Source organism: Dromiciops gliroides, chromosome 1, assembly GCF_019393635.1.
Source record: "Dromiciops gliroides isolate mDroGli1 chromosome 1, mDroGli1.pri, whole genome shotgun sequence".
NCBI classification, from domain to species: domain Eukaryota; kingdom Metazoa; phylum Chordata; class Mammalia; order Microbiotheria; family Microbiotheriidae; genus Dromiciops; species Dromiciops gliroides.
Genome location: NC_057861.1, coordinates 517236728 through 517259710, shown reverse-complemented (window position 1 = coordinate 517259710; position 22983 = coordinate 517236728). Strand labels below are relative to the sequence as shown.

The 22983-nt window shown below is 37.4% G+C and overlaps 1 protein-coding gene across 1 annotated transcript in view; it reads right to left on the bottom strand.

Moving 5' to 3' along the window:
• The window catches only part of CCDC192 (coiled-coil domain containing 192), a 307328-nt gene that overhangs the window by 243947 nt on the left and 40398 nt on the right, over positions 1–22983 (bottom strand). Inside the window, 1 exon segment of the mRNA XM_043998020.1 lies at positions 7945–8052. Within this exon segment, the coding sequence (XP_043853955.1) occupies positions 7945–8052 (108 nt within the window).

Below are 22983 nucleotides of genomic sequence, written 5' to 3'. Positions count from 1 at the left end.
GAGCAGAATTTTAATAAAATAATTGTGCACAGGAAGTTTTTTGAAAATTCTTTATATTTCACTGTTAATTTTCTTTCTTTTTCCCCCCAAAAGTAATAAATGGATCCTGGGGTGGGGGGGAGGAGAGCCACAGATGGACATGAGACCTCAGAGATTTCCTAGTCCAACCCCATCATTTCATAGAAAAGGAAAATGAGGTCCAGAAAAATGTAATGACTTCTCTAGTCATTTACAAGACCCAGAACTAGACTCCAGGAGTGCCCATCTAGAAAAGCAGTGTGGTCCAGTGGAAAGAATACCCGGGTTAAAAGCAAATGATCTGGGTTCAAAAATGAGTTCCCTCATATAATACTTGTGTGACTTTGAGCAAATCACCTCTCTTAGCCTCAGTTTCCTCATCTGTAAAATGAGGAGGTTGGACAAAGTTACTTCTGAGGTACCTTGCAGTTCTAAATCTGTTCTCCTATGATCCCATGCAGCCCTGTGAAACACCAAGAAAATCTGAAATCCAGTAATGGTTTTCAGTAAGATTTGTCCTTCCCCATGATGGGATCATGCTTCAGTATTCTAGATCCTACAATTATACATTAATGATACACTTGATTCAGAGCAAAAGAGGAGCAATTCTTCTGGATTAATGTCAAATAAATGTAAAATTGGCCTGAGTCAGATAAAATAGTTGGATAAATATTCTATACTGTATTTCATTCAACAAAGTAAAAATTTGTTATCTAGCAGTACGCAAAGTCTGAAATTTTGACAATGGATTAAAAGAAAGTAAATCTGATAGAGAAGTATGAGAAGGAAAAGTGAGAGTTCCCCATACCTGGCAATACCACCTCCTAATACCTAGCAATCTGGCCTCCACCTGACAGTCTAAGACATTTTCAGTTGTTTCCAATTTTGTAATTAAGGGTTTATAACACATTTCTGTGGTACTTTTAAACACTACCACCCCCAAACTAAGTCTTTTCCCTGCAAACAATCCATAGTTGAAACCACATTATTAAGGTTGACCCAACTCTACCTCAGGAATCCAATGTGCTTTCCTAAGGTCCCTTTAAGAATTCCCATTTAGTGATTTAAAAAAAAAAAGTATCTCTTGTCATTAAGATCAGTGGTCTTGGCTGATGTTTTTGCAATATTTTTTTTTAATTCAGGTTTTTATATATGTGACTCTCCTGGTCATTAGGAAACCATTATGAAATTCCCCAGGAAGAATCCCTCCTCATTAAGTTAGCCTTGCATAACAGTCAAGAAAATACCTCAGGGAAAAAAAAGTAGCATATAATTAATCCTTTTAATGCTAAAGAAAATGTGACATTTTGGAAACACTTGATGGTTTGACGTGGTAAGGAAAACAGTGGCACCCAGTGGACAAATGTTTGACTGCCTGAGACAAGTATTCCAATTGCTATTAAAGAAAAAAAATTAAGAAAGGTCAATTGATTTTGACCAACCCCCCAATTTACTCCCTACCACACAGGCAAACTCCACACACTTTCATAATTTCAAAGTGGCCATTTGACTAGGAAAGGAGAAGAGAACGCTTCTTTAATTTTCATTCTCTAACGTTCAAATTAAAGAATTAGTGAAAGCAAAAATCCAGGATTAATTACTTTGAGTACAGTGTCTATATTTTAATTAACCTCTTTCAATGGTAGCAGTGAAGATTGCCAATTCTAATGAAATGGTAAACTTAATTAAAAAGAGTATTTAAAATGCCAGTAATATGATTTTTGAGAAATAAGCTCGAGGCAGTATATTTACCTTCTCAAAGAAATGCCAATGTCCATTTTTCATTCATTTGGTTTTGAAAACATTGGAACTGTTTAAAGTGGGTTTAGGGGAGACCATAATTGCCTTAATTTTGTGCTATATTTGTTGCTATATTCCTTTCTTTTTCTGTGGGTCATTGAATATACTTGATGTCTTCTTCAGTACCTCCCCTCCCCCAATCACTTTACAATTACTAAAGAAAACACATAATACTTTGAATTGTTCCAAGGAACTCACTCACTTCTTTTATCCTGTTTAATACAAATGTCAATTACCTAACTAGTTGATAAAGAAGAAAAAAAGTCTACTTTGATGGGTTACAAGTGGCTATGCTAACAGCCTTTTTTAACAGTTTAAACATCCTTTTTCTTTAGCTAAAAATAGACCTTTTTCTGCCTAGTGCCCTACCTGATCTTACCCAAACTCTTGGAGCTCAGGAGGAGAAACTAAATATGTGTCATCTGTGGAATTGTGAGACACATGTCCATCACCTACTAATGGTGTGTGGCACACGCTTGGGTGGATAAACTGCAGTATAATTGTCTGTCTGTAACCTGTGCAGTGGCTAGCAAGAACCTTGAAAATTCTTGCAATACAACTATAGTGATTACAATTTAGGGAAGGAAAAAAACCACCTAATATAATACAATTGTGCTATTTTTCTTAAAGCCATGAAAAACGTTGTCGGTTTTCCTTGGGCTCATCATGATTATGATAATAGCAATAAGACTTTATAATTTATAAAATACTTTCACATATATTTTCTTTTTTAACTGTAAAGTCCTTGAAGCCAGGAACAATAAATACTTCATTTGTATTTGTGTGTGTGTGTATATGCATATACATATGCATTATATATATATATGTTAAATTAAAGTATACAAAGAATCATAGAACTTAAATCTAGAAAGGATCTTAAAGATCATTCTGGTTCAACATATCTCTTCAGAGAGCAGGAAATTGAGAGCAAGAGAGGTCAAGTTATTTTTCCAAGGTCAGAGGGAGTGATAAAGTTTAGATGAGTCCCTGCTAACACTGATCTTACAGTCCAGAAGTATGTCCCCAATGTTTGTGCTTCATATGTAGTAGGTAGTTAATTAATCTTAGCATAATGCATTTTTATTAGATGTCAATTTAACCTAACAAACTTTTGAGAAAAAGAAATACCTAGTTGTTTCATATTATATATGACATACATTCTTAGGATTAAAAAAATAACAACATAGAACCATTACATCTTTTTATTTTCCTTTTTTTCTTTTTTTTTTGCAGGGCAATGAGGGTTAAGTGACTTGCCCAGGGTCACACAGCTAGTGTCAAGTGCCTGAGGCTGGATTTGAACTCAGGTCCTCCTGAATCCAAGGCCAGTGCTTTATCCACTGTGCCACCTAGCTGCTCCAGAATCATTGCATCTTAAAAGTCAGAGCAGAGCTTGAAGGTTATCTAGTACAATCCACTTCTAGGGATGCACATTCTATCCAGTGCAGAAAGAGATGAACACTGTTATGGATGAGCTGTTCTTTTCTTACCACTTAATGGGCAAGAGCATACAAACAAGTTAAAGCACTGACAGCTTTGTTGGGTTTCTAGGGCAGCATAGACTTGCCTACTTCATATATCCATATAAAGCCCTCTCTGCTAGGCCACTAGGCATGTTCACCCACCCACTAAACTAGATGTTAGTTTCTTTTGAAGCACCCTGGGAGCATACAAAAATGGCAAATAATCAAAGCCTCTGAGGCAAAGGTAGCTGTTTACTATCAGTCAGAAGACTCTGAGCTTATGGTTTCTTTGACAAAAGGGGCAGAAAACTGGTCTAGGGATGGATATTTGTCTATATTTGGTCCCAGTCCCTCCATTTTGCTTCTCTCAGGCCCCACCCTCCACGCTCCAGTTCTACTAAACAAAATAGCTCTTTCCTCATATTATCTATTTATCTGCATATTAATTATTAGTTATTTTAACCAATATACTACAATTTAAGATTTTGTTGGCAAAGAAGTTTTTCATGCTTTAATGACATAAAAATATACAACATTTAGGAAAAGATAATAAAGAAAGAACATTTAGGAAGCTTCCAAATCCTCCCTTATTCCCACTTTGACTTCTTTGCAAATAGCCTGACAGGGACAAGTGTAAGCAGGAAGTTAAAATGAATAAATAATAATAAACATAAGAGGATCCCATGTAGAAAAAGGGAAGGGGTGGGGGAGGGGGAAAGGATTTCACCCTCTCTGCTCTCTGCTCTCACTCTCTCATCTTGGCCAGTCAGTAGAATACTCAGACCATCCCCAGTGACCTGGCATCATCGATGCTAGGACTGACTCAACCCTTGTTGTTGCGCTCTCTCTCTCTCTCTCTCTCTCTCTCTCTCTCTCTCTCTCTCTCTCTCTCTCTCTCTCTCTCTCTCTCTCGCTCTCTCGCTCTCTCTCTCTCACTTCTTCTCCCCAAGGCCCCTCTCTTATGTCTTCCTGTTGGGGATGGTTTCTTCCTTCTTCTAACAAGTCCTTTCAAAGTCAGGTTCAGGCCACATCTAACAAGTCATTCCTTCTCTTCCAAGTCTTTTTTGTGCCCCCACCCCCACCCCATGAATGTGGCCAAATGCAGGTTACCCTTTATTAATTTCAATTAGAAATTGTGGATAGCAATTATAGAATTAAAATGTTAATGAAACCTAATACCAGCTGTGTCCTCTTTTAGTGAGGGCACTAAAAAATTCCCCCCAAAATCCAGGAGTCAATTTTATCCCACAGAGAAGCTGTGCCATAAATGTGTGTATATTATGTGTATGTTTGTGCATGTGTGTCTCTATACATGCATACATGCACATGCACATACAAACAACACACAAATATAGTGTGAACTATAATTTCATTGGTATAGAAAAGTTCCAGTAAAGAACCTCTCTCTACCAATGAACTTCATTGGTTCATTGTAAGGATCAAAGGAACAAATGCTGGTAAAACATGATTATGTAAAAGTCAATGATTATTATTATTTTGGCTTAGAACTGTGATCATCAGGATGAGGAACTCCCAGTAGACAAGCTCCTTCTGCCAGTGTTGCTGTTGCTCAGTTTTATTTCAGTTGTATCTGACTCTTCATGATCCCATTTGGGGTTTTCTTGGCAAAGATAGTATAATAGTTTGAATTTCTTTTTCCATCTCATTTTTAAGGATGAAGGAAACTGAGGCAAACAGAGTTAAATGACTTACCTAGGGTCACACAGCTTGCAAGTGTTTGAGACCAGATTTAAACTCTTCCTGACTCTAGACCCAACACTGAAACTTAGTTGTCCCCTTCCACCAATGCAGAGCAGCAATTCATTTGTAACTTAAAGGCTTAGAGAGAGTTGTCTGTTGAACTTAAAGAGATTAAATGATTTGCTAGTGGTTATAAAAGACCTGACCTCAGGTCTTCGTGACTCCATAACATGCTCTTGTCCACTACCCGGTGCTGCTCTTACATCATATATGTGTGTGTATTTATATATGTATATATGTATATATGTAGGTCTGACATATCTGTTAAGCCAATTGCTTAAAAATTAATGCCTTAAGTATTTGAGACAAATTAGATATGGTGAGGCTATCCGCTTCATAATAAAGACTTGATCAAAGGTGAAAAGCAACTGGTATGAAAGGAAATATCACTGAATTTAACATAACACATTCCTAATACTAACAAAAGTTAAAGGATATTACTTAAATTTTATCATCCAGTCTCTCTCTAATCATCGATTTCTCCCTCTCTACTATATATTCCTTTTCTACTAACTACAAACAGGCCTTAATCCTCTCCCATTCTCAAATCCTCACTTCCTTCCATTTCAGCTAACTACAATCCTAATCTCCTCCTTTTGTTAGCCAGGTTCCTTGAAAAAGTAGCCCACAGTTTGCATTCTGACTTTTAACCTCTCAATCAACTGAAATTGCTCTCAAAGGTACCAATAATCTCCTAATCCTAACAAATTAAATGGCCTCTTCTCAACCTTCATCCTCCTTGACCTCCCTGCTACATATTATGATGGGCAGCTAGGTGGCACAGTGGATAGAGCATTGGCCCTGAAGTTGGAAGATCTGAATTAAAATCTCACTTCAGACACTTACTAGCTGTGTGACCCTGGGCAAGTCACTTAACTCCAATTACCTTAAACATTCAGGCCCATCTCCAGTTATCCTGATATGCATCTTGCCACTGGACCCAGATGTCTCTTCTCTGAAGGAGAAAGTGAGGTTGGTGACCTTGCACAGTCCTCTCTCACTTAAATCCAATTCAGTGTAAGTCATGACCTCACCCCAATGTCATGTTCCTCTTTGAGAACAAAGGACAAATGACAAACATATTATGATGCTCTATGGGGTCTTCTATCTAACTGACCATTCCTCAGTCTCCTTTACTGATTCACCAGCCATGGTGAATCATACTCACTAACTGTAGTTAGTGAGCACTGAAAGTGCTCTCCCCCCACCCCTGCCCGCAGCAAATCAACTCCCATGGGTTCAATTATCATCCCTATACAGATGACTTCCAGATTGATATACCTAGTCCTACCAGACAGTCTTCTCTCTTGAGCTCCATTCCCACACTACTGACTACTGACATTTCAAAAAGGACATCCAACGCCAACCGAAACTCAACATATCTAAAATATCACTCATACTTTCCCCAAAACTTTCCTCTTCCCAACTTCTGAATTACTGTAGAAGAAACAACCTTCCTACAAACTCAGCGTCATATGTAACTCCTCACTCTCCCTCACCCCACATATCCAACCAGTTGCCAAATCCTGTTATTTCTACCTCCAAAATACCTATCACAATATTCATATCTCCCCATTTATCTCTCTTACAAACACCCCTTTCTATCTACTCACAGGGTCATCATCCCAACCCAGACCCTTATCACCTCTCACCTGAATTATTTACAACTGCCTCTTTTTTCACTCCTTGCCTCAAGATCCTCCCTGCTCCAGAACATCCTCCACACAGTGGCCCAAGTGATTTTCCTAAAAGCATCATTCTCCTTATATCACCTTGTAACTCCCTATTAGCTCTTTAGAATTGAAAGCACTTCACAACCTGACCCCTTCACGGCTGGACCAGTCTTCTTATTCTTTTGTTTTGTTTTGTTTGGGGTTTTTGTGAAGCAATTGGGGTTAAGTGACTTGCCCAGGGTCACACAGCTAGTAAGTGTCAAGTGTCTGAGGCTGGCTTTGAACTGAGGTCCTCCTGAATCCAGGGCTGGTGCTCTATCCACTGTGCCACCTAGCTGCCCCTAGTCTTCTTATTCTTTATACTGTCTCCATAAACTCAGTGATGCAGCTGCACTGGCCAATATTTGCTGTTCTTTCTTCTATCTGGATTACCTTCCATTTACTCTGTATGTATTTTGTATCTACTTACTTATTTTTACCCCCATCTGAATAGGAGCTCATTGAGGGCAGAGTTGGTTTTGCTTTACTTTGTACCCTCAGCACTTAGCACAGCCTGACTGACCTCTCACCTGGACTACTACAATAGGCTCCTTTCTGGTCTCCCTCAAATCCAATCCATCATCCTGTCAGCTGCCAAATCGATCTTCATAAAGCCCAGGTCTATCCACGTTACCCTACTACTTTACAAATTCCAGTGCCATTTTCTTGCCTCTAGGATCAAATTTAAACTCCATCATTTGCCATTTAAAGCTCTTCACCACCTGACCTTTCTAGTCTTCCTACATTTCACTCCCTTCCTCCCACTCTGCATTCCAGGCACACTGACCTTAAATGCCCCAACTCTGGTTCCTGGGCCTTTGCACCAGATGTTCCCCCATGTCTTAAAATGTACACCCTCCCTCCCTCCACCTCTTGGAACTCCAAGTTTTCTTCAAGACTCAGCTTAAGTGCTATCTTCTTCATGAAGCCTTTCCTGGTCCCCTCTCCCCAACCTGCTCCCAGATGCTAAGGCACCCCCTCCCAAAACTTGTATTCATTTTACATACACCAACATGAATAAATGGTGTTTCCTTCATTAGAGTGTAAGCTCCTTGAAAGGAGGGGCTTTAACTTTTGTCTTTGTAGTTCTAGTGCTTAGCATCATGCTTCATTCAGAGTAAGAATTTTAGAAATACTTGTTGATCCATTAATAAGAATACATACTTCCAATTCAAGTGACAGATATTTACCCGCTCTGTTAATGTCCTAGCCTTTTCTTCTGCTTCTTTTAGGCACATTTCCAAGTCTTCTAGCTGTATCAAAGCATAGGCCATCTGTCTTGATTCCAGGGTTTCTGTCTTTAAAATTATGATAATATATTAATTTTTTATAACAGAAGAATCAGTCATAAGTAGTAACCCAAAGAACCTGGTGGGCATAAATTTGCTACAACATATTACTCATGAAGGCTTATCTGTGCAGAAGTACATAAAAGAAAAATGAGGACCTATAGTACAGGAAAAGGGGTTAAACCAGTCAGACAGTGAGAATTTTTTTTAAAAAAGAGTAAATGGATATCCCAAGAGCTAATCTGAGTTCCCTCAAATTAAAAGAATATGAAGGCTTTATTAATTTAAAAAATAAATAAATAAACAAACAAACAAATGAATGAATGAATGAATGAATGAATGAATGAATGAATACGAAGGGGAAAAAACAAAACTCCAAAGCAGTGGGTAGGTCCCAAAATGGCATAAACGGTTTCCTCAATGAACCTCAGACTTCTTTATTGGGGTAAAACCTAACCAAATTAGGTGAGAGCCAGGAATGCATATAAATCCTTTTTTTTTTTCCTTCTCACCAGTAGACTTTAACAAAATAGTAAAAACTTTAGAGAAAGTAAAATGTGTCTAAATTGACAGTTTAGACCTTAAGGGGAACATAAGAATTTCACATTAAATATAAGTAATGAGTGAATTCTGAAAGTGGGAATCTGCCTGGAAAATGACCTGTTTCTGGAATTCTAGGACACAGGTTCCCAATCTAGCTTGACCACTTACTACTTATGTAACCTTAAGGAAATTATTTAATCTTTCTGGGCCTCAATATTCTCATCTGGAAAGGGGGAGGAGGGGGAGACTAGATGATCTTTAATGTCCCTTCCAGCTAAAAGCCTATGATGATACTCATGTTGGAATTTGGTTAAAGAGTATTAACTTCACCTTTTATGGTAAAGTAAAAGCACATGAAAGAAAGAATTTATATGCTTTAAAAACAGATTAGTATCCCCCAGGACATCTCTGAAATCTCTCAGATCAGCAGATGGGTAGAATTTTCCATTCAAAACAACTCTAAAGTCATTTGTTCTTGACCACAGGCTTTTTGGGGATCATTAGATATCCTGAAAGGTACACAAAATGCAATCCTTAAAAAACTACCAGCTAAAAGTTGTACTGGCATCGCTGCTCTCTTGTGTCTGTGATTTGAATTTTATAGCAACTATACAGTAATTACAAAGCAACCTGAAAACAGAAGGAAAAAAATTCTAAACTAGCTAATATTTAATTACAAACAGCTCCCATTTCTAATTAGTCACTAAATAGAGCTTCTTTCCTACTATTCCCTGGGCCTAAAGTTATATGTACATATATATATGTGCATTTTCCAGATATATTTACATGACTTCATGCTAAAATATAAATATGTATATTGTGTTTGTGGCTATCACAGCATGGCAGAGTGAACAGGTAATCAAGAAGTCCTGGATTCAAGTCCTACCAGTGACATATGCTGGCTCTGTGACCTTGGGCAAGTAACTTAACCTCTCTTTATCCCAGCAACCCTCTCAAAGTAGCAGAGAAGATGTCAGTCTGCATTGGTAAAGAAAATTCCTCATCAGGAGTTCCCTATACCAAAATACACATCTGTCCCTCCCTCACAAAATATGCATCTCCCACTCACACACATATCAGTGTTTGGTGAGAACTCGCCCAGCTCTCTGGGTGAGTGAATGGTACTGCTCTTTCTCAGCTCCTCTTTTCATACATCCCCAAGAACATAAATTTTCCTTTAGTCAATGTTCTCTCCCTCCGCTCCTGGGAGTAAAGTGTTAGGAGTCTTTAAAATTTCTCTAAGAGAAAAAAAATAAGAAAACAGGCTTGAGGTCCCTGGCTCAGGTGAGGTTGGTTTCCTCTCACTTTAGCAAACCTTCCACTACAAAACTGCTGGCTCATCCTATGCCAGGACAGCCCAGATTTACTTATTCTCTTCTGCTTTTGGAGAGCTATAAAAATGTGTATTGATAAAATCTCTTTTGATCAAGTCAAGTCCCCAGTTATATCCCCAACAATTAATTAAAGTCTATTTCTCTCTTTTCCTCTGTGGATCTGGCCAACCATAATGCTGCTGTCCTATGTACTTAATTCCCCACAGTACCCACAAACATAATGAATGGTATCGTCGAGAAGTTGGTTTCTTTTCAAAACCCAAGTTGTTTAAACAAAACAAATACTCTTAAATAAAGATGAGACTTATAGACTCAGCACAAGAGCCAGAGCAAGGTCAAGGATGGGAAGGTAGGAGCATGACAAATTTTGTTCAGCAAACAGGACCATCATGTCATGTTCCATGTGGTTCCTACACAGTTCAGTAACTGAAGATTATGGCAGTGGTTCTGAATAGCTTACCATCATGCTGCAACCCAGGCCTGTCTTCCCCATTCAATCACACATTCCCTAACATCCCTCTTATGAGATTTCATCAACTCTCCTTTCTCCTTTAAGACTGTCCCTTCCAGATAAATTCAGCCCTGATAGTCCTTAAATTGTAATACACTGAGGATTTCTGTCCAGTCCTTCAGGCCTCCTTTTTATCTGTATTCCAATTCTTTGTGGAAAGGGATACAATATTCATGTGCATGCACAAATACACACAGTTCTTAGTTGTTTTTTTCCTTTGGTCACATATGTTTGTTCTATTATTACAATTAAGCCCATCTTGGGATCAGTGGAACTTGATTTCAAAAATAAAATGTTTCAATTCAACTTGCCTGTTCACTTGATAGGGTATGACAGAATATTATTAAGATGTGGTCCTCGCAGTCCTTTCCTCCATCCAACCTCTTTGTTGAAAAAGCTAAAGAAACTACATCAAGTCTTAGAGCAGGATCAAGAGTAAGGAGGCCCCAGTTCTAATTAAAGCTCTGCCACTATCTCTTTATAGGATACCATATTTTAAAATGTAAGTGACCCTAGAGGTGATCTAATCCAATCCCAGATGATACAGGCACGGAGAGGTGACATGCCTTGTTCTATGTCACCTAAGGAATCAGAGTCAAGTGGGGGAAGACTTGAGATTTGAATTAAGGTCCTATGACTCCTATTCAAGTACTCCTTAACCTTGCACAAGTCATATCCCTTCTCAGGACCTTAGTTTCCTCATCTATAAGAGGAGGAGAAGGGATTTCGACTAGAGGATCTCTAAAGTTCCTCCGTCCAACCTTTACATTCTATAATCCTATTACTCTTGTTCTATGATTTCACAGTGTTTAAGAGGTTTCCTGGGATGAACAACACAGTGATATGTAGACGTGACATTGTGGTGACTTTGACTCAATTTTCCCCCCATCCATTAGTGTTCAGTGCTACTCCTCTGGTCTTAAGGAAGAGATCTAGAAAGGTGAGCCTTCATTCAGGAAGGCAGAAAATGAGTGGAACCAATAAAGACTCTATCTACAGGAAAGTCTGTGCTACATATAGCACAAAAGGTTATACTGAGATTCCATCTTATTGACTTCCATTCCTGAAGCTAACGTTGGAGAACTAATATTAATGAGCTTAAGATCAGACAGTCCAGGGGCAGCTAGGTGGTGCAGTGGATAAAGCACTGGCCCTGGATTCAGGAGTACCTGAGTTCAAATCCGGCCTCAGACACTTGACACTTACCAGCTGTGTGACCCTGGGCAAGGTCACTTAATCCCCATTGCCCCAAGAGAAAAAAAAGATCAAACAATCCTCCCAAATGACACTGGGAAATGCTCAGATGCCAGTCCCCAAAGGCAAATGTCTGATTATCTTACAAATGTACCTATTGATTAAATGACTTTTTTTTATAATGAATTTCTCAATCCCACTTCTTTTCGATGACCTAATCCAGTAACTCCCATGTCATTCTAAAAGATATTTAATGCTATCTTTGGGGGAGCAAGGTGGCACAGAGGATAGAGTATCAGGCATAGAGTCAAGAAGACTCATCTGAGTTCAAATCTGGCTTCAGAAGCTTACTGGCTATGTAGACTGGGCAAGTCACTTGACCCTGTTTGCCTCAGTTTTCTCATCTGTAAAATGAGCTGGAGAAGGAAAGGGTAAACCAATCTAAAATCTTTGCCAAGAAAACCCAAAATGGAGTCATAAAGAGTCAACACAAATGAAACAACTGAACAACAACAAAAAGCTATCTTTAATACTTTTATAAAGGCATCAGAGAATTACCAAAGTAAAATTTTAGCACATGTCAATTTACATGAGGAAATTTATAGATGAGGAAACTGAGTTCCTGAAAGGCTGAGTCCTTCATACAAGGTCACATAAGTAGCAAGTGGCAGAGATGGTATTCAAAACCTAGGTTCTTTGACTCCAAATCTATTAGCCTTTATTAGTCTTTTATCTTGGCCTCCTTAATAAAAAAATAAGTATTAGTACAATTTTTAATGATTTAAAAACCCTTCAAGGCACCTAAATATCCCTAGGGAAAAGCTAGAATCAGAAAAATTCAGATATTAGTGGAAGAGGCAAGGAGGTAGTTCCTAGATGTAGGCACAAGCTAAAGAATATGATTGGAAAACCCTCAAGATTGAATTGGAAAACTTGCGGCCAAAATGAGAATGTTTCAACAAGATCAGGATTCAGGCCATTCAGCTTCTAAATAGTTACTCCAGCAAAACCATGAAGTTCACATCAGATATAAAGATCAGGAAATCCAATAAGAAACTACACTACATGACTTCTTCCACACCACAACTGCATCTAAAGTCAGCCAGAAGCCCAGGAGCAAATTACCTTTCAGATCTGAATATAATCCTACCGAGGAAAACAAAATTGACCTTTACTGAAATAGACTTTCAAAATTTCTGATGAAAAGAGCAGAGCTAAGTAAGAACTTTGAAATATAAACACAAGAATCAAGAGAAGCCTAGAAAGGTAAATTTACTTGAGCAATTGGAAGGAGCTATATATGTTGATGTAGTGCTAACATTCTAATGGGGAGAAGAAATAAGCATCCCTTCAGAACTTTGATGTCTTCAAAAGATGCTGAGTGAGTTAAACTGGAAAAACAGAGAACCTTAGGGAGTTAGGTAGATTTTTCTGTTTTGAGGGTTGCAAGCAGTAAAGAGAGAGGAAGGCAAAAGGAGGAATGTACTAATATAAAAAGGAGGAATAAAAGAGTGAAATTTGCTATTTTTAATAATTGGAGTCTGTGAGAAGAACATACAAAAGCATGGAGTAAGGGATGGGACAGAGTGGCCACCAGATGAACCTCACTCTTATCTTAAATAGGAAAAGAGGGTTGACCTAATGGTTCAACTCACACCCTGCAAGTTGGCAAAAATGACAAAAAATGTCAACAGTCAATGTTGGAAGGGCTGTGGAAAGATGGCCACACATATTTTTTTTTCTTTTTCTTTTTCTTTTCTTTTTTTTCTTTCTTTCTTTTTTTTTTTTTTGGTGAGGCAATTGGGGTTAAGTGACTTGCCTAGGGTCACACAGCTAGTAAGTGTTAAGTGTCTGAGGCCAGATTTGAGCTCAGGTCCTCCTGACTCCAGGGCCAGTGCTCTATCCACTGTGCCACCTAGCTGTCCCCACACTAATATATTATTGATGGAGCTGTGAAATGGTACAACCATTTTGGAAAGCAATTTAGAATTATGCAAATAAAGTGACTTACATGCCCATACCCTTTGAATGCTATTACTGGCCTTATACTCCAAGGAGGACATTCATAAGGGGAAAAATGTTCCTCATATACTACAAATTGTTTCCAGCAACACATATTGTGATAGTTAAGAACTGGAAATAAAGTAGATGCCCATCAATTTGGGGAATGACTAAATAAATTTTGGTACATGGATGTAATAGAATATTACTGTACTGTAAGAAATTATGTGTGTGATGACCACATAGAAGCATGGAAAAAATCTATTTGAACCGATATAGAGTGAAGTAAGCAGAGCTAAGAAAACATACACGGTAACTACAACAATATAAATGGAAAGAACAACACACCAAAAAATCAAAAGTAATAGTGACAAAATTATAAAGATCAAACAGACACCCTCCCCAACAACATGGAGGTGGGAAGTCCACACGTTTTACACATTGCACATGTTTTTGGACTTTTTCAACATATTAATCAGTTGTTGTGATTTCTTCTTCTCTCTAAAAAAGTGCTATTTGTCAAATGGGATGGCTCTCTGGGAGGGAGTGGAGAAGAGATACTTGGGATACTATGGTAATATAAAAAACATAAAATATCAATAAATACTTCTAGAACAAAGAAAAGGAGGGCTGAACACATACCAATATTTTCTCCATCACTTAAACCTAGACAGTCAAAGAAATAACCAATCAAGCACCAGTTTATGTTTGCTGATTTCTGAGGTATAAATGCTCACACTGAAATCCAACATCTGAAGGAATTAGCTCCAGCCACCTCTGCCTATTGTTCTTGTTTTTCACAGAGAGATATTTGGGGCTTCAGCATAGTTGGCTCAGCAGGAGAAAGGAAGATCCTGCTTTTTTACTTCTGGCAAATATTTTAATCACAGTAATTCCATCTCTTTGTTGAAAGTATCATAGCATTTCAATGTGCAGTTCAAAGATCCTGAACTTGGCTAAAAAATTAAAGTATGACCTCTGGTAAAAAATAAAAATAAAAATATCTTCACTGAGCTTTGGCCATGATCACATATGGGGCATATTTTAATTGTTTTTAATGAAACAGTACATAAATGCATCCTAAACTTGCAATCTAAGCAGCCATTTAAAAATATAGACAACAATTTGAAAGGAGAAAGCCATTCAAGGTTTATAAAATAAATGTTTCAGGATGAAAAAAAGATCACACACAAGCCATTCTCTAGTCAAACTAGACAACTGTAAATCTCCCAATAATCTCCTCCCCTCTTTCCTACAGAAATTGAAGATTTTCTACTTCCAAGCTTGGTTTAAGTACTTACTATGCCAGGCATGATTGCATTATAATAAGATCTTTCTAATAATTACCATATTATAGATAAAAAATCAATAATTCCATCACAATCCATCTATAACTTAACAGAAACATCTTAGAGAAATGCCTGAGACTCAGAATGTTGCCCAGGGATTACACAGTTAATAAATGTCAGGAGGAAGATATGTATCCTGATCTTTCTGGCACCAAGCCACATTATTACATCATGCTCCCTAGTTAAGATGTTCCCAATAATTATGCTTTTAAAATATTTTGCTTTCATGAGAGTAAAAATTCAAATGGTAATTAAATGGATTTGTCAAGAAAAGCATTATATATATGACATTTGAGTTGCCTGAGAGTACTGCTATGGAAACAATTAATTCAACCAGATAAAATCTCAGAGTTCATCAGTTCCTCTTAAGCATGTGGTGCTGCTACTATTGCAACAAAAGCTCAGTTTTTCAATGTCTTGCTAATCATGAAAGCTAATATGCCAAGAAAGAATATACAGTTAGGATAGGGTCTTTAACCCTTTTTTGTGTCAAGGGCCTTTTGGAAGTTTGGTGAAACCACTGAAAACTTTCTCAGAATAATCCCACACATGACTGAAGGAAATGCTAAATATCAGTTAAAGGTTAGTGAATATAATTATGTTAATTTTTCCCATTCAAATTTACTGACCCCTAAAATCTACCCACAGATTCCTTCGGAGTCCATGGACACCATGTTAAAGAACCTCAATTTAGGGTAACATTATTATTTATTTTTCCATTTTATTTTCAGTACCATATTGTCTCTCCTACCCTTTCCCACAGGGAGAAAGCAATGAAACAAAACCCAATTAAGAAAAAAAAACCCTATACTTCTCATAAGCTTCTTTGCTGATAGAACTTCTGGTCATTTTAAGGGAGTCAATTTCTTGGGCAAGATTGACCCTTTTCTATTCTAAATGATTAATTCTCCTTCCAATTCTTTCCTTTCTAACCCTCATTTTCTTTAACATCATTTAAGAGTATGGGCAGCTAGGAGGTATAATGGATAGAGTGCCAGGCCTAGAGGCAGGAAGACTCATATTCCTAAATTCAAATCTAGCCTCAGATACCTACTAGCTATGTGACCAAGGACATGTCACTTAACTGACTGAACCACAAAAAGCAGACTGAACCTAGTTACAGAATTTCTATCAATGACCAAGACATTTCCATTCCCCATTATCATGGCTCTCCTAGAAGCAAGTTTCTCAGGCTCTCTACATGGGGGAAAGTTGTATTGGCTGAACAAGTTGAGGCTCTCTGCACATGTGGCAGACCCTCATTATATTTGTATTTTGGTTTTGGTTTTTTGTTTTGTTTTGTTTTGTTTTTGCAGGGCAATGAGGTTAAGTCTTGCCCAGGGTCACACAACTAGTAAGTGTCAAGTGTCTGAGGCAGGATTTGAACTCAGGTCCTCCTAAATCCAGAGCCAGTGCTTTATCTACTGTGCCACTTAGCTGCCCCCTTTAAATTTGTATTTTGTTCTTGCTATATCTTCAAAGTAAATATCCTTTTATAAAAGCTAATTTTTAAAAAAATTTTAATTTTTAAAAAAGCTAATTAATATTAAGTGGTTAAATGGAATTAGAGCACTAGTCATTGGCAATTAAGAAGGGAGGAAAAAGGAATAAGCATTAATTAAGTACCTACTATATGCCAGGCATTGTGCTGTGCTCTTAGTATCCCTAAGAGGTAGGTGATACTATTATTATTATTCCCATTTTACAATTAAGGAAACTGAGGTAAATAGAGGTTAGGTGACTCTCCCAGGGTCATCAATGGAGGCCTATGACATTAGAGAAGAGCCACTTTGAAATCCCTCAGGGTACGCTAAAACCCCAAAGGGCATATATAGCTGGCCTGACAAGAGGCCCTTTTTACATTATAAAATCACAAGGACACATGTGTCAAATTGTTTTAGAACACAACATAGATATGACAGAATTAGAAAAAAACACAGAAACTACAGAATGCTATAACATCCTTGACATCATTCCACTATTATTTAACCAATTCCCTTTCAAAACTATAAAAATATTTAACCATACCATATAGAATTAGAACCATAATCAGAGCATTGAATCTGTTTTCCCTGGCTAGGTTGCTCAGTGGATAGAGAACCGGAAATCAGAAAGGCCTGAGTTCAAATTTAACTTCAGATCCTTATTAGAGCTCTGTGACACTGAGCAAGTCTGCCTCAGTTTCCTTGATTGTAAAATGAGGATAATAATAGCCCCTACCTCTTAGGATTGTTGTGAGAATCAAATGAAGTCATATTTGTAAAGCGCCATGCTTGCAATAATAGGTGCTTAAATTCTTCTTGCATCTCCTAAACAAGTAAAATCTCTTACCTTACATGACTATTTTTTTTGTTTTTTTAATGATATCATTTTATTCCCCTTTTTATATAATAGAAAATCATGCAGTTGCTGCTGATCCATGCACATGTGCGTGTTTTAAACGAGCTTTGAAATTTGAGGGAAGATGGAGATTTTTTGCAAAGCCACTGCTTCAGCAAAGGTAGAAGAGACTGATTTCATTGAGAAATCACAAACACAATGGAAACACATTGAAATCCTATCCCTAAGGAAGTACAAGCTCCATAAACAGGAGAGCCTCTAAACAGATAGAGATTAATAACAGAGATATAAATAATACAAGATTAGCACTTGAGGCAATAAAGGGCCAAGCCAGGGAAAAAGGAATCTATGTTATTGTTAGGATGCCACAGAGATATCCCTTAAAGGGAAATGCACTCTCCAAAGTATTACATGAAGAAGCATCCTTATATGATCCTTGCACATGGGAACCCAAACTCTTCCTCTTAGCCCCATTTCAAGGATTACATGTGATAGGTCTGTACAATGCTACACTATGGGCACCTCCCCCAATAAAATGCGACACCTAAAATATATTTTTGTTTTGTTTTGTTTTGGCAGGGCAATGAGGGTTAAATGACTTGCCCAGGGTCACACAGCTAGTAAGTGTCAAGTGTCTGAGGCTGGATTTGAACTCAGGTCCTCCCGAATCCAGAGCCGGTGCTTTATCCATTGTGCCACCTAGGTGCCCCCTAAAATACATTTTTAAAAGAGTTATATCTAAAAAGGATCAGTTAAGATATAATATTACCTGTTTGAGTAAATTTTATTAATTCAGAGGACTTAAGATAAAATTTTTAATAATCTTATTTTAAACAGGCACAAAACATGAAACCATAGAATATCATGTTATTCATTTTTATTTGGGAATGTGAGGGAAAATTCAACTTTTCATTAAGTACAATCATTCCCCTTTTTGGCCCTGCTAAAATACAGTTTCTGAAAAGAATTTGTGGTTCAAATTTAATATATGAAATGATTTATTGTTGGCATGAAGTTAAAGAAAAATAAACTATAGGGAAACAAAGGAAGGAAGTAGAATGTAAGGGTACCTTAGATTGCCCTTTACACAATTGGGAATTAGTGGAACAAATTATAGTATATGAATGTGATAGAATATTATTATGCTAGAAGAAATTATCAAAGGGATCATTTCAGAAAATTCTAGGTAGTATAAACTGATATAGTGTGATGTGAGTAAAACCAAAGGAATAATTTATACATTGACAAGGCAAGCAATTGATACACATGTGCAGTCATGCAAAACACATTTCCATATTAGCTATGTTGTAAAAGAAAACACAGATTGGGGGCAGCTAGGTGGTGCAGTGGATAAAGAGCACTGGCCCTGGATTCAGGAGGACCTGAGTTCAAATATGACTTCAGACACTTGACACTAGCTGTGTCACTTAACTCTCATTGCCCTGCCCCAAAACAAAACAAAACAAAACAAAAAAAACACACAGACCAAAAAACAAAACAAAACAAAAAACCAAGAAAAATAAAGTTTTAAAAAGTATACTTCTATCTGCATTCAGACTCCTTCAGTTCTTTCTCTGGGGGTAGATAGCAGTTTTCATCATAAGTCCTTCAGAATTGTCTTAGATGACTGTATTGCTGAGAACTAAGTCATTCACAGTTAATCATCATACAATTGTGTACAATGGTCTCATGGTTCTATTCACTTGGTTTTGCATCAGTTCATGTAAGTCTTCCCAGATTTTTCTGAAATCCACATGCTCATCATTTCTTAAAGCACAATAGTATTCCATTACATTCATAGGCCACAACTTGTTCAGCCATTCCCCAATTGATGGGCATCCCCTCCATTTTCAATTCTTTGCCACCACAAAAAGAGCTGCTATGTTTACATTTATAAACCCTTTTCATTTTTTAAATTGCTTTGGGGTACAGAACTAATACTTCCATTTCTGGGTCAAAGGGTATACACAGTTTTATAGTCTTTTGGGCAGAGTTCTGAATTGCTCTCCAGAATGGTTGAATCAGTTTTACAATTCCACCAAAATTGAATTAGTGTCTCAATAGAAAAACAACTTTCAAAGACTCTGATCAATGCAATGACCAACCATGAGGTCAGAGGTCAGACTTGCCAGCCCTTGGTCCTTGATCCTTGATCTAACTAAACAAGTCTAGAATGAGAGACCATAAGATTGGTGTCAATAAGGGAACTCAAAGGGCAAGTAGAAAATGGACCAAACTCAGGAATTCAGAGTTAATGATGACAAAGGAGTCACAGGTGCACAAAAACTTTATAAAGAAATATACACATGTATATATCCCTCATTACAACAACAAAAAAATTTCTGACTAAAATCATTCTATAAACAAAGCATATATGTGGCCAAGAAATTCACTGTTATAATACTTAACAAGAAATCTTATCTACGATTACTAACTGATAGTTAAACAAGTCTCTAAGCAAGAGAAGTCGTCAGTTTATACAATTCCTGCTTTGTATTCAGACTAATTTTACAGAGAACAAAGAAGAATCATGTTAAAGAGACAAATCAAACAGGCATGGAGATTTTTAGGGTTTTTTTTTTCTTTTTTCCTCTGTCTAGGTGTGAGAGGAAGGAAGGATATTACTCACCCTTACATTGTATAGCAGAACAAAAATGGCATTTTTCTTATCTAAAAGTAAAATTATACACACACATATACACCACCATTAATTAAATTAGGAAAATTAGGAAGATACAAGTATATGTTTCTGCCAAGGTTCATTAGCCAGCCCCTCATAGTGAGTGTCTTTGAAAGAGGAATAAGCCATTGGTAACTATTTCCTTAGCTGGCTATCTCATAAATCACAACAATATTTTCAAACATTCCAGCCAAGGCAATTATTTTAAACAAATGAAAATTTAATATGATATAGTGGAAAAATATAATTTACATTATTCACTTCTGCTTTTAAAATAGGAGAGGTTATCTTGAGAACATATTTTATGAGCCTATTCCTCGGGGAAACAGTGAACTAACTGTAGAAGATTTCTTTACTTAATAATAAATTACACAAAGGCTTATGATTCATACATTGGGATTAGTCCTGCATCATTAAGTCAGCAGAGAAGGTTTGGGTTTTTTTTAATCGCTAGGAAAAGGACAAAATAATATCACTGAATATCCTAGATTTATCAGCTAAATCTAATAAGGTGAAATGTAATAGAGATAAAATCCTATATTTGCATTCCAAAAATGATTGCATGTATATTTCTGAAGGGTGGCTTTGGTGTTTCAAAGTGAGATATGTTATTAGAAGGCTAATTAAATGTATTGTAGTACTTTGATAGGGCTATGACCTCATGGCTCCCTATTGCTTCTGGGATTACATACAAAACCTTTAACTGTCATTTAAAGCTTCCATGGGTGGATGAGAACAACTTGTTCCAACTGCCGTGAAGGCAGGAGCCATGGAGCACTTAGAGCTTAGTCAGACACTGAAGACACCAAGGTTATCCTCTGCATCCAGAGCCATCACCAGTTGTTCTGACTTTTATCTTGCCACTGGACTTCAATCACTGGAAGAGAGAGTGAGGTGGAAGATTTTGTGCAAATCTGCCTCAATTAAATCCAATTGATTTAAGTCAAGACATCGCCCATGATGTCAGTAGTTCTCTTCAAAAACAAAAAACAAACAGGAGGTCCTATTATGAAACATGTTACCCACCTTCTAACAGAGAGGTGGTAGACCCAAAGTGTAGAAAGCATTGAGAGGGACATATGGATATGACCCTCCACTGAGATGGAAAGTGCCCCCCCTTCGGCCTAGTGATCTGATCTCAAAGTCTTAAAGCCCCTTAAAGCCCCCTATTTCTCTCTCTCTGTTTTTTTCTTTAGAGAGAGGCAATAACGGGAAGCTACTATCCCCCTTTCTAAATATAGGCATATCAACTTAAAAATTGCTTCATAGGGTCTGCACTGAGACATTATGTAGATATGATAAATTGTTGCTGAAACATGAAATTTTGCAAAATAACTTATGACTGAACCCGTGAGGTTGGGGCACTCTGACCCAGGAGAGAGGGACTTATCACTGAACATCCCAGGAGAAAGATTTATTGCTGAACCCAATTACCACATTTTTGCTCAAATCAGATGTCTGTAAAAAGTGATTTATTGCTAAACCCAATTACCACATTTTTGCTCAAATTAGATATCTGTAAAAAGTATAAAAACTGCTTGATTCCTAATCCCGGTGTGTCACACCTCCTGGTTGTCCCAGTGAGTGTGGTACACCTTTCTTACGAAAGAAATAAAATCAATGCTTCGGCCTCCTTTCTCCTCGAGTCTCTATTACAGGGGTCAGTGGGTGTACTTCCCATCCCACTCAGTATCTTAGATTTTTTTTGACATAGCTAATGTGTGAATTCATGTTGCTTAACTATGTGTATTTGATTAAAGGTTTGTCTTTTTTTTCTCTTTCTCTTTTTTTTTGGGGGGGGGGGTGGTGAGTAGAAAGGGTTAGCAAAAGTCATGACAACAGGGGCAGCTAGGTGGCACAGTGGATAAAGTACCAGCCCTGGATTCAGGAGGACCTGAGTTCAAATGCAGCCTCAGACACTTGACACTTACTAGCTGTCTAACCATGGGCAAGTCATTTAACCCCCATTGCCCCACAAAAACAAAAAACAAAAGTGATGACAACAAAGAAGGACATTTAAAATGTTTTTAATGTACAGAAGAGAAGGAAGTTCAGAAAGAAGCTCAAAAAAGATAGAATATATATTGTTTACCTTAAAAAAACAACAACAACAAGCTGGGGGGCAGCTAGGTGGTGCAGTGGATAAAGCACCAATCCTGGATTCAGGAGTGCCTGAGTTCAAATGTGGCCTCAGACACTTGGCATTTACTAGCTGTGTGACCCTGGGCAAGTCACTTAACCCTCATTGTCCTGCAAATAAAAATAAATGAAAAAAACAAGCTGTTTGAAAAGGAGAATTCTAGTTTCATGCAGAGTCCTCTTTGGGTGTTGTACTGTGTTTATGGAAATGCTTTTTTGTTGTTTAAATCTAAAATTAAAAAATTTTAAACAAAATATATTGTTATGAGTGGCAAACTATAGATGTGGAACATTGCATACAATGTGAGACTTAGTTGCTTTCTTGATTGTTGTTTGTTTAGTCATTTTTTCAGTCCTCTATGACTCTTCCTGACCCCATTTGGAGTTTTCTTGGCAAAGATACTGTAGTTTATTTCCATGCCTTCTCCAGTTCATTTTACACATGAGATACTGAGGCAAACAGGGTTAAGTGACTTGCCGAGGGTCACACAGCTAGTAAGTGTCTAAGTCCAGATTTGAATTCAGGAAGATAGCACCTTGCACTTAATCAGGCACTCGGTATTTGTTGAATTTAGTTGAATACTGGAGCAGCTAGGTGGATAAAAGTGGATAAAGCACCAGCCCTGGATTCAGGAAGACATGAGTTCAAATCCAGACTCAAACATTTGATACTTACTAGCTATGTGACCCTGGACAAGTCACTTAACCCTCAATGCTCTGTCCAAAAAAAAAAATAATTTAGTTGAAAAATATGGCTTAAGAAATGGTACAAGGATTCATAATTTATAGTTCCTTTATTCATTAGAGAAAAGCTAAGTAATCTAAAGCAAAGCTTCTTAAACTGTGGGT